The sequence below is a fragment of the Prionailurus viverrinus genome, chromosome X (assembly GCF_022837055.1).
Source record: "Prionailurus viverrinus isolate Anna chromosome X, UM_Priviv_1.0, whole genome shotgun sequence".
NCBI classification, from domain to species: Eukaryota; Metazoa; Chordata; class Mammalia; order Carnivora; family Felidae; genus Prionailurus; species Prionailurus viverrinus.
The window spans coordinates 77227544-77239690 of record NC_062579.1 but is presented as its reverse complement, the minus strand read 5'-3'; the positions used below and the strand labels follow the sequence as shown (position 1 = coordinate 77239690).

At 39.5% G+C, this 12147-nt stretch overlaps 1 protein-coding gene across 1 annotated transcript; it reads left to right on the top strand.

Annotated features, from left to right (window-relative positions):
- The first annotated feature begins 1876 nt into the window (after positions 1–1876).
- RAB9B (RAB9B, member RAS oncogene family) lies at positions 1877–11075 on the top strand. Its single transcript, XM_047843956.1, has 3 exons — positions 1877–1990; positions 6710–6776; positions 7897–11075. Exon 3 carries the CDS (start codon positions 7939–7941, stop codon positions 8542–8544), a length of 606 nt encoding a protein of 201 aa, XP_047699912.1. The 5' UTR covers positions 1877–1990; positions 6710–6776; positions 7897–7938; the 3' UTR covers positions 8545–11075.
- The last annotated feature ends 1072 nt before the right edge of the window (positions 11076–12147 follow it).

Below are 12147 nucleotides of genomic sequence, written 5' to 3'. Positions count from 1 at the left end.
GGGAGACACAGAATCAGAAACAGGCTCCAGGCTCTGAGCCATCAGCCCAGAGCCTGACGCGGGGCTCGAACTCACGGACCGCGAGATCGTGACCTGGCTGAAGTCGGACGCTTAACCGACTGCGCCACCCAGGCGCCCCAGGGATAAATTTTTTAAATGTGCATAACATCTGTTCAATGAATATTATAAAGCATTGCTGAAACAAACTAAGGAGTACCTAAGTAAATGGAAAGGCTTCATGTACATGGATCAGGACATTTAATATTTGTTAAATGTCAATCCTCCCCGAAATGAGCTATATATTTGGTACAATAAAAATACCACCAGTTTATTTTTTAGCAGCTGACAAGGTGATTCTAAAGTCTATTCTCACAAATAGCTAAATCAATTGTGATAAAAAGAAAAACCAACTTGGATTGCATACAATGCCTGAAGAATTTTTTTTTTATTACAGATAGGAATGTGTGAGTAAAAAATTGATTTGGAGGATTAAGTACATCTCTTTATCAGAAGTGTGTTTTAGGGTGTTTGTGGGGGGCAGGACTAGTTTATCAATTAGATCCATTCATTTTGTTTTCAAATAACAATAATTGTTGATGATATAACATTAATCCATATTAAACAAATATTTTTCAAGCATGTTCTGTGTAATAAACATTGACTTAGGCTCTGAGATATGATGGTAAGTCTAAAAAAACACAATCCTTGACTTTACGGTAAAATATAGTTTAGTGGAGGAAGGCAGTTGTCAATCAGATAACCATACATTTAAATATCTCATCATAAATGGATACTATTATGAAGGGAAAATACAGCATACTACAGGAGGCCACAAAAAAATAAATCGGGACACTTTCTCTATTCTGAAGATAATGAGAAAGTTTACCCTGAGGAAGTGACATTTAAGCTGGTGCCTGTGGGATTGATTGAGTTGTTGATTTGTGAAGAGATAGACAATGGCCCAAATGGAGGGAGAGCATGTGTGAGAGCCCTAAGGGGGCATATGGTGAGTGACAGGCAGTGCCACACAGGTACAGATCCTTATACATCAGGGAAGCTTCTGAGATGGATCTGCCTGACAGAGAGTTGGAGTGCAGGCTAATTGACCTCAGGAGCTCCATCCTCTTTTGGTTTCAAGGGAAACAATCACAAACTAGTTGTAGGTACCAGAGGACCACAGAAGATAAGAAGGGAGTGGCTGGGTGGCTAGGCACAACTGGAACATTGTGTTCTACCCCAGCATTTCCACAAACCTCGGGTAGTACTCTCTGTGTGGCCATCTAGAAAGGTAACTGTTAAAGATAAAGGACAATGTGTCTTCTATGCCTGAACTACCAATATGAACCTTTCCCTTTGGATTGCCAAGAGAATTTCATGAGCAGTGCTCAGCTAGAGGGCCTAGTAATGCGTTGTGATCACGTATTTCCCTGCATTATTTGAAACCAGAGGATGTTATGTGCTATCTTCTGCAGAAGTAGAAGGTATGGAGGAAAGGTAAATGAGGTAAGTTGAAGGGTAATTGCAGGAAATGTGGCGTGGCCCCAGGCTGCAGAGGAGCTGAGTGGGAGAGCAATATTTGACGGTCCATTGTCATTGTGCCTACTAATCGGCCAGGGGAGGAGGAGAGGACAAGGGAGGCCAGGGCTTGACCATAAACATGAGAGAAAAACGAGCGAGCCAAGGAGCCCTCTCAACCTGCGATGGCGGAAGGCGGCTATGCCGGGTCTCCAGCTCCGAGAAAGCGGCACGAGGAGGCGGCGCGGGCCCCGCCCCCTCCCCTGGCGGGCGCGGGCGCGAGACGCTGCGCGGCGGCAGTGCCGGGCGCGAGCGGCAGCTGTCAGGCCACCGAGGTCTGAGCTGCTCTTGCTGACCCAGCGAGGAGGAGGCAGCAGGAACGGTGACCGTGTCGCTGAGGAGTCGGACTGCCGGCACGCAAAGCTGACCTGCCTGGCACCCGCGGCCTCTTCCCGTCTCTCTCCCATTGTATTGGGTAAGATGCCCGTGCGTGGGCAGGGAGAGGGGCTAGCGGCCGCGGACGCCGGAGGCCGGGAGGTAGGGGGACTGTGGGAAGAGGGAAAAAGGGAGGTCTGGGTGATCTCCGGGGGCATTTGCACCTTGGGAAAGAGGCCTAGGCGCTGCAGGGGTCGGAGTTGTGGGGGGAGGTGACGGTGGAGCGGGGCGTTGCTGAGTAATTTGGAGAGGCTGCCAAAGCCCGGCAGATAGACGCAGGGCTCCGTGGGGAGCGGGTGTGGCTCAGTGCGCATGCGCCACAGCCGCGCGTTTTGAGAGATGGGGGTGAGGTGAGACGACGTGGATCCGAGGTATTTGGAACTGTGCGTAACATCTCACTTTCTAGATTCCCAATGCTAACAGTGACCCTGTTGTAGAAGAGATGACCGCATTCCTGGTCTCCTAAGGAAGCTTCTTTTCTCTGTACCCTGCTCACTTAATGTCACCCAAACATCACCTACCTGTCTCCCGGCAGTCTACTTGGGAATAAGTGGCCTCGGAACAGTGCCAAATTGCTACCTAGTGTGCCTTCGGGCTCATAGCCCTAGAGCTGTCATTGTGAGGAGTGAAAAGTTAGAGGTGAAATTCCACACTGAACCCTTCTGATGGCATATAGGACATAAATATGGACATAAATGTGGGAATAGCGTTTCAGTGGCATGACAGCTGTGACATTTGGACTCAGAGTAGGGATGCAGCTGATAACTTGTTCGCTCTACACGATGAATCCAGTGTGTCAGAGGGCTTCCCCACTACAGAACCCACCGCACCCCCACCAACAAGCATCAGGTTGTACTGGCAACAACCTATATACCATTTAAGGTAGAGGGTCTCAAAGATGCAATCATTTCTTATTTGTATTGATTTTTACATAAGTTAAAGCCCTGTCCAATTCTCCAGTGCTTAATTTCCAAATATTGTGCCAGGAATCAACAGTGAGTTGAGTAGCCCAACCAGTGTGTCACCACAAGATGGGCTTTCCCTATAGCTTTAACCATGGCTCCTCCCTTGTGCAGATTGTCACCAGGGCCACTCTCATGCACTGCCTAGCTCTCCCCTGATGCTCTTTCTCCACCTCCAGCCCTGCAATACCACATCCCTCTCAACACTTGCTCCCAAACAATCTGCACTATGGATTTGAGCATCATTCCACACATGGCAACTGAACTGACATAGCCAATTTGTTTTTTCATTTCTCTTCTCTCCATCATCATACTAAAATGTACTATTTTCAAAAGTTCAGCCTCTTTCTCGTCATTGTACTGCCTCCTTCTGCACCTCTCCCCAACCCCAAGCATTCCCAACTAAATACAATAATTTTAATAAGCTGTGTGGATGTGGTTTCAAGTGTGTTGAAGAACAGAAAAAAACTAGGAAGTATCAGTTGCGTGAATTTCTAATTTACCTTATTGTCTGGGACTTAGACCTTAAGTGGGGGAAAAAGTGAGTATACTATTCTTAGAAAATTCTTGTTAAATGCGGGAAGTGGGATAAGAAAGGGGAATTGCATTTCTAGGATGTTTGAATTGTTTACAGGCAGATCTGTCTCTGAAGAGGACCAAATTCATATTAAACATTTGAGTCAAAATCCTCACCTGATATGGGACCCGTACAGAATGCATATGGGATCAGACTTTCCTGTTAAATATACTTAGGGTTATCAAAGAATTTCACTGCCTACTTATTGCTATCTTCTTTTAAGGTTTGACTTAAATTTGGCATATTCTGGGAGAGGAAAAATTTTGGTTTGCTTTTATACTGTGCTAGATCTTTTTGAGTACGTACTAAAGGATATCACACTTAGTTTCAAATGATGATGATGATGGGGATGCTAGCATCCAATGAAAACATGTGAAGACAGTTATACTGCTCTTGTATTTGGTAGGGATGAAGAAATTTATATATTTATTTTAAAAATGTAGGGGGACAGGGAGGGAAACTGGAGCATTTCCACTGGCTTTCAACAGGTGAAATTCCTGTTAAGTTCCATCTAGAAAGTGATCCAGATAAGTCTCTTTAGTCACAAATAAATAATAGTATTTGGACATATTACAGAACTGCAGATCTCTTGTTCCTTGGCATCAATTCAGAGGCATTAGTTTTGGGCACCCACCTAATTAGTATTGATTATCCATGTGAAGGACCCTGGTGCTTGCTGCATGCTGGAGGGGCTTCAAAGACATATGCAAAAAAAGGGACTTACCTTCCAGGAATTTAAATTTGGTTGTGTAGGAAAGACATACTTAGGGAGAAAAGGGTATTTGACAAAATAAGGCAGTATAATAATATCATTTCAACTATAAACCATGAGATCTGAAGCTTATATGTTAATTTGTAAACCAAAGACAGGGAGAGAAGAGCCAGGAAGGTTTCATAACATATTAGAGCAAGGTAGATGTGGGCCAAAATGAGGATGTTAGCAGAGGACTTAAAAAGGATATTCCAAGGAAAAGTCCACAGGATTTAGTGACTAAAGGCAAGAAGACATGTATTCACTTCTACCTTCAGCAAACAAATGGGAGTTGGAGGAAGTAGAGGAGAGTGGAGGGTTACCTTTGTAAGGTCACAGAACACAATAAGCACTCAAATGTTCTCTCAAGCATCAGTAGCAATATTAGACCAGAAGACCCTTAAGGTCCCTCCAATGCTGAGATTCTGTTGGTATATGCAGATGCTCAAAATTGTTGGGGAACAAGGCCTTCTCAGATATTGAAGAAAGAGGAAAAGAAGAATTGTTATCCTCCTACTGGCTGGTCTTTTCTGAGAAGGGTTAATAGTGACTCACAAGGCCCCAACAGTGAATGAAAGGAGGTGGAAGAGCAAAAGAAACAAAAATCTCAAACCAAAAATTTCAGTAAATGCTTACAAATCTTTGCAGACTTCATAAGTTATTCATTTCCCCCATAATCCTGTGAGTTAAGTAGGACAGTTATTGTCAAGTGTATATTTATATAGGAAGTTATTGAAACACAGCAAAATTAAATAACCTGCTCAAGTTCATAAAATAAATGTAGTGATGAAGACTCTTGTATCCTGTAGTGCACTTGACACTGAACTACATTGCTTTTCCTCCCTTTTCCCTGGTATACACCCTATGTACCTGGAAGTTATATGTGTAAATGACCAAAAGGGAATGCACAAGCAATTGCAGCATTATCTCAGATAGTTCTTAATACTTCATCATTATTCCTGGAGCTGAGTGTTTGGTTTCCACAGTACTCAGTTCTTGACCCATCATTTGAGTTTATCCACAGCTGGGAAAATAGAGTTAGTGAGTTTAATGATGTGAACACCTGTTTGCTAAGAACTTGAGGAAGCTCTTTTGGCACTGACCCTTAATACTATCAGTACTATTACCCAAGTTTGTACTTCCTCTGTTCCTTTTTTAAGTGAGCATCCTGTAAAATTATCCTATGGACCAGTATAAAAACTAAACAAGTGTGATAATGCTTGTTTCATCTCCATTTAAAGAAATATTTGTTACTTGAGCTAGTTCTGAAGACAGAAGTTTGAAGGCAGGAAAAAAGAGGACAAAAATCAGTAATTGTAGAAAACTTTAAAGTTTTTTAGAGTAGATATAAACCAAGAAGGAGGATAAAACCTATCAATTTAGAAGGCATTATTTAAATTCATAATTACTGACTTAGGACTCTAATGAATCCCTTATTATATGATTTATCTATACTTTAAAAAATAGCATGAGATTATCAAGCAATAGAGATTTCTTAAAATCTTTATTCCTCAGTAAGAAAGAACACTCAAAAAATCTAAGAACTGTTTTTTCTCTTTAGACCAGCACTCTTGATACTGCTTAGATAACACTCTTGCCATAATTAACTATTATGTTAAATGAAGTTGTGTTTGAATATAATAAAGCCAGCTAAATACTAAAACCTGTGTTCAAGACAGATGATCAAAATTAATAAGTAAAATAATTAGCCAAGAGAATATATTATAAACAGGGAATCCCCAAACATAATTATTTCTTCTCTGATCTTCTGGAATCAATTGCATAGACAGCCTTGAGGCAGATTGGTGAATGCATTAATAACTTTCTTGGAGATGGGAACATTGGTAGATATAAAGGGAAGGAATTTCATCTCTGACTTAGAATTTCAACACATCTTAGACTCCTCTGTGCTTTCCCTTTCCTGAATATCATCTATTGTGAATATCATCTTCTTTCTTTACCTTTACTTTCAATGAAGAGTTCAATGGAGAGACAATATAAAACTTTTAAAATCACATTAAGTACACTTGGGTTTTTTTTAAGTTTGTTTATTTTTGAGAGAGAGACAGAGAGAGAGCAAGCAGGGGAGGGGCTGAGAGAGAAGGAGAGAGAGAATCCCAAGTGGACCCCGCACTGTCAGCACAGAGCCTAACACAAGACTCAAACCCACGAACCCTGAGATCATGACCTGAGCCAAAATCAAGAGCTGGATGCTCAACCGACTGAGCAACCCAGGTGCCCCTAACGTACACTTGTTAGGACAAATTAAAGTTTTTGCAATAATGTTATTTTGTCCATGTGAAATATTTGTAGCATGTTAAACTCTTAAGTATATTTGTGAAAAGCATCCTCTGTAGGTAAGTTGAGATTGCTCTGGTTTTTTTTCCTGACTTGAGTATATTTATATAGAGCCTTAACTTTGTTTTATTATAGATTTTTTAAAATAATCCTTCCCAATCTGTTTTCTAGAACCCTGAGAAGAAAGAACAAAACAAGAACAAGGAAAAGACTAAAATTGTGACAAAGACCCAACTGGGTAGGTATATATATTTTTTCGTTTGATCTCTTAAAAATGAATATTTATAAAAAATATATAATTATTATACATGCACCAACATAATAGTAAGGACTACTGGGCTTTTTAAAATTACATTTCAAATGTGTGCACCTCCAGAAGTTCTTTTGCATGTGCTCTTTTGATTAGTATTTAGTTTTCATCTCTTTGGGTCTCTTGCATAAATAACACCCAATTAACATCATCATTGTTGTGTTCCCACACTAGACCTAGTGTGAAAGTACTTAACAAAATCTAGTACAGGTTAATTGTTCAGTAAAATTTGATCTTTTTATGTTACGATGCATTCTAGATATCCCATGTACAGACATGTTGCTGAGGTAACAAGAAGGGTACTGTATAATTATTAGCAATTTAAAGTTTACAGTATATTTTCATTGGTACTATTATGGTATTAGAACCTACATACAAAAATTAATAAGCTATTCAAGATTTTCTTCCTAAATGATAGCCGCTATAATGATACCAGCCAACAATCAAGAAAAGATTATGGAAGATCCTTTACTTGTGAGGGTATCTGTATCAATGCAAGTATAATAAGGCAAATTCCTGAAGAAACTTGACCTTTATCTCTCCTCCAAGGTCTAATTGTATCCTCAAACTCTATTGACGGAATTAAAATTTCAGCTTATGCAGCTTTCTCTCCTCAATAATTCTTGGGTCCATCATGAACAGGCTTCAAACTCCAAATCAATTTCATACTGTTTGCCTTTTGTTTGGACCTGTCCAAACTGGAAGCTAATAATATGGTTACACATTTGAGTGATATTCCTGTTCTGTGCTCTCTCCCCTAGAATAGGGTCAGAACTGAACCAAATTATAGCACCATCTGCTAGTCCATTTACCCATGGCATTCAGCCATTTTCCTGGCACAGGCAAAAGACCTCAGAAAAACAAGACCTTTTTTCCCTTGTATGCAAAAATAATTTTATTCCTTCTGTTGTACTATATAATATAGTTAGTGAGCATGAATCAAGAGAAGTTAAATTATTAGGTTATATAGTTCACAAAATTTTACTATAAAGTTGATTTCAGTTCCAGGTTTAAATGTTTTACCTCCTACTTTTTCTTTTATTTTCAGGTTCTCTTGGTTATAAACTCCTCCCCATCTGGTGCTGCAACAATGAGTGGGAAATCCTTGCTCTTAAAGGTTATTCTCTTGGGTGATGGTGGAGTTGGGAAAAGCTCACTTATGAACCGTTATGTAACCAATAAATTTGACTCCCAGGCTTTTCACACCATAGGGGTAGAGTTCTTAAATCGAGATCTGGAGGTAGATGGACGTTTTGTAACTCTCCAGATCTGGGACACTGCAGGGCAGGAGCGTTTCAAGAGTCTTAGGACACCCTTCTACAGGGGAGCAGACTGCTGCCTCTTGACCTTCAGCGTGGATGACCGGCAGAGCTTTGAGAACCTTGGTAACTGGCAGAAAGAATTCATCTACTATGCTGATGTGAAAGACCCTGAGCACTTCCCCTTTGTAGTTCTGGGTAACAAGGTAGACAAAGAGGATAGGCAAGTGACTACTGAGGAGGCACAAACCTGGTGCATGGAGAATGGGGATTACCCTTATCTAGAAACAAGTGCCAAAGATGATACTAATGTGACAGTAGCCTTTGAAGAAGCTGTCAGGCAGGTGTTGGCTGTAGAGGAACAGCTGGAACATTGCATGTTAGGTCACACTATTGACTTGAACAGTGGCTCCAAAGCAGGATCTTCATGCTGTTAAAAGTAGGAAGCCTTTTAAAAGTGTGCCCCAAATTGTTCAGTCAATAGTGTCAGAATAACTGTGCCCCTCTAAGAGTTCACACACACGTAAAAGGTAGAAGGTTGTGGATGTATGTCAGAGCCTTTCAAATTGAGGTTGTAGAGTGATTAAAAAAAAAAAAAAGCTTTGTCAAGCCAAGTGTATTTTTTGTGATTTCTTCTGTTTCCTTCTTGTGTGTATCAGGGCATTTCAGAAAGCTTTGGTCCTGAGAGATTTAGATATTTTTCAAATTGCAGTTTAAACTTAGAACCCAATAGCATGAAGGAGTTAAGGAGCTACAGCTGTCCCTTAAAGTGTTCCATTAATCAGCTAACAAATGCCACCATGAACTCTTGGCAAGCAGTTTCTGACATTTCTGCCAAAGGAAAAAAAAATAAGACTCTTGAGCTGTGTCACAATGAAAAAATAATAATGCAAACAAGGATGTCCTAAGCTTCAATTATAAAAAGGTTGTAATAATTCGTATTATAAGAGTATAATGATGTACACTGCCTTGTTTAAGTCCTTATATGTGATTTGTTACCATGTGGGCTTTTCAAAAAGTATCTCAATAAGAGATACACTGATGTCAGTGTAACTTGATTATACTCTTTGTGTTTGAAGTAACATGGTACTAGTGAATGGATTATGCTTAAATATACCCACCACTCTTGCAAATAAATGGTTGGTCTGCTTTTACTTCATAAGTCTCCTTTTGCTGCATAGGGATGTTGCTTCTCTGACAACCTCTTATCAATTTAGCAATGTTGCTTAATATATGACTTTGGATGCAGTACTGTCTGCTGATAATTTTGATGGTCCTTTGATCCACCATGCTCTGTTCTCAGAGAAACCTTCAGAAAAGAGTGGGGAGTGGATGGGTAATGACCTTTTCTCACAAGGTTCCTTAATTCAAATACTGATTGTAGAAGGAACTAATATCTTGTATGTTTCACTGTATGTTCAGCTTGACAAACTAGGATGTTGAAAGTAACAAGAGAGCCGACTTTAACCCAGTGGTGGAATGAATTTCTCACAGAGTTGTCCCACAGTGGAATGGGCTGCCTTAATAGTGAACTCCCTTCCAATGAAAATATTCAAGAAGATACTAGATGACCATCTGTTAAAATACCATAAAAATATTTTCTGTACTGGCTAGATGTTTGGTTTAAGGTCCCTTCCAGCTCTAAATACTGTATTATAGATATGCAGTCTAGTTCTTGTTGTCTTGCAGTCTAAGATCTGTTTGTCCTGCAGAGTTTTTAATCTGTACTTTTAAAACATCTATGATAAAAATAGTGACCCAAGGTAGTAAGGGCCAGTTAGAAATGACCCCACAAAAGACATGTAGGCTGGGGAGGAAGCAGAAGCTTTTACAGGAATACAACCTAGAACTCTCCATTGTCACCGCATATGGAATCAGCCTTACACATGGGACCTTATGTACTTTAAGAGCTCTGGGAATTTTGGACTACACAGACAAGTGGAAGATGGTATTTCAACCCAGTCGTATTCAATATTTCTAATTTAAATATAGTCGTGACCCCTTTGTCCAAGTAATTTTGAGACCAGAAGTCCAAAGCAGAACTGGGACCCCACAGCTCTTAAGTAATGGTCCCTATCCTGCCTATGCCTACAGCCAGCCACACTGATTTCCAAGTTCTATGATTGTTTTGCTACAATTATGTTAGGGTGAAAATCTGTACATCAGAACTGTTAAATGCTAATTGTTTTTAAGTGCATGAGACCTGGGGCCTTCTCTTTCTACTTGCACTTTGCTTATAATAGTTTCTATTTGTAGATCTCAGGCTTATGTAAAGACCTTCATCCACTCACAAAAGTACTTGTCACTATTAGAATGGCATGTGGTCATTTAAGTAAAAAAAAAAAAAATTATGTGGGTATTCTATTCATAGACCTCCTGTCTAACCAAGGCAAGTGTTAATTTTATTGACAGGTCATCTGAAGCCCCTTTCCTCTTAGCCATACCAATTTTCTTCTGCCAAATCACTACACAATATCTTAATAAAAGCAGTTAATACTAAGTGATAAAAACAGTGGCATTTTTGGTGAGTAACACTCAGTGGGGTGCTGACATACAGTTTGAGTAAAATTATCAAACACCAAAGGCTAAAATCTGTGAGTACCAGGAACTGTGCATATAGGCTTAGAAATTGTGTACACTAGAATGTGCAGTGCTGTATTTTCAGAACGTTTTTTAAAATTAACACTGGATTTTTTGAATATTTTTAATTGGAACTATACTCTTTTTCAATAGTCCATTAAAACATCATACAGAAAAATTTTTAGTTTATTGTCATGTATTAGGCTAACATTCAGGGGGCCTCAGATTCCATATGTCTTCAAGTGGATTGACGAATTTCAGGTTAATTTGTGCCTGCCTTAGCCATCTCTATTTTACCTTGAGGTATTCCACAATCCTCTCCTCGTAGGTGCTGTTAAAACCTCAAAATTGTGTATCAGAAATTTTGTTTCAACTGTAAAAAAAATCATCTGTGTTAAAGCGAATAAAAAACGCATTTTGAATAACCAGTATACAGTATTTGTGCTTTCCTCCCCCTGCTTTCTCTTTTTGAGAAACTGGTTGGCATGACAGACAGTACCTGTCAATCAAATCACTCTCTGAGACTGCACTACATGTGGCCTCTGGATAATTTTTTCACCAAGGTACTCCAAGCAGCCACGTGGGCTCGAACTCAGGGACTGAGAGATTATGACCTGAGCTGAAGTTGGAGGCTTAACGGATTGAGCCACCTAGGCGCCCCTATTTTATGCCACTTTTTAATGCATGAAGAGCATTGAGACTGGAAATTGGATCTTGACTCTCTACTTTATCTCTTCTTTATAATTTAAAGCAAATGTTAAAAAACATCACAAAATATAGACAGAATATACATATTCCCTTTATTTTCTTGGCTGATAATGCTGTCCAGATCTTAGGAAAACACAAAAATTTAGGTGAGACAAATCAGAAAACAAATGATAATTTTGTTAAATAACTCTGTTCTCTTGCTTCTCACATATTGGACTTTGAAGATACTTGCATTAGCATCAAATGACTTGAAATATCCGTAGTGGTGACTTTTAAATTATGGACACACATCTCTCAAGAGCACATAAGTTTATTACATTGATTCCATCTGTCACAGATTTAAGCTTCTTCTCCTCTTCCTCTATTTTTGCCTATAAGAACTTTGGGCAATTGAAATCACAGGGGAAAATTTTTTTTTTTTTTTTTTTTTTTTTGGCTACATGTACTGTTTCATCTCTGAGGATAATCATTTAACAAATTATCAGACCATGCTTCAAATACAGCACCTACAATCCTGATTAGGCTATAATAATGCAGCCTTTAGACTATAGAAGATCATAGATTTATAAGCCCCTTTAAAAGGATTTGCTCATTCAAAACTGATATTTTGAAAGCAAAATAGTAGCTTTCTGTCTTTGCTGTTTTTCTGCCTAATTCATAACCCAGTGGGAAATCTCCATCTCTGGATGTCTTAACAAAGAGTATAGATCCTCATTTTTTGGAAATAGTTTGGCTATGATCCTTCCAGGAAG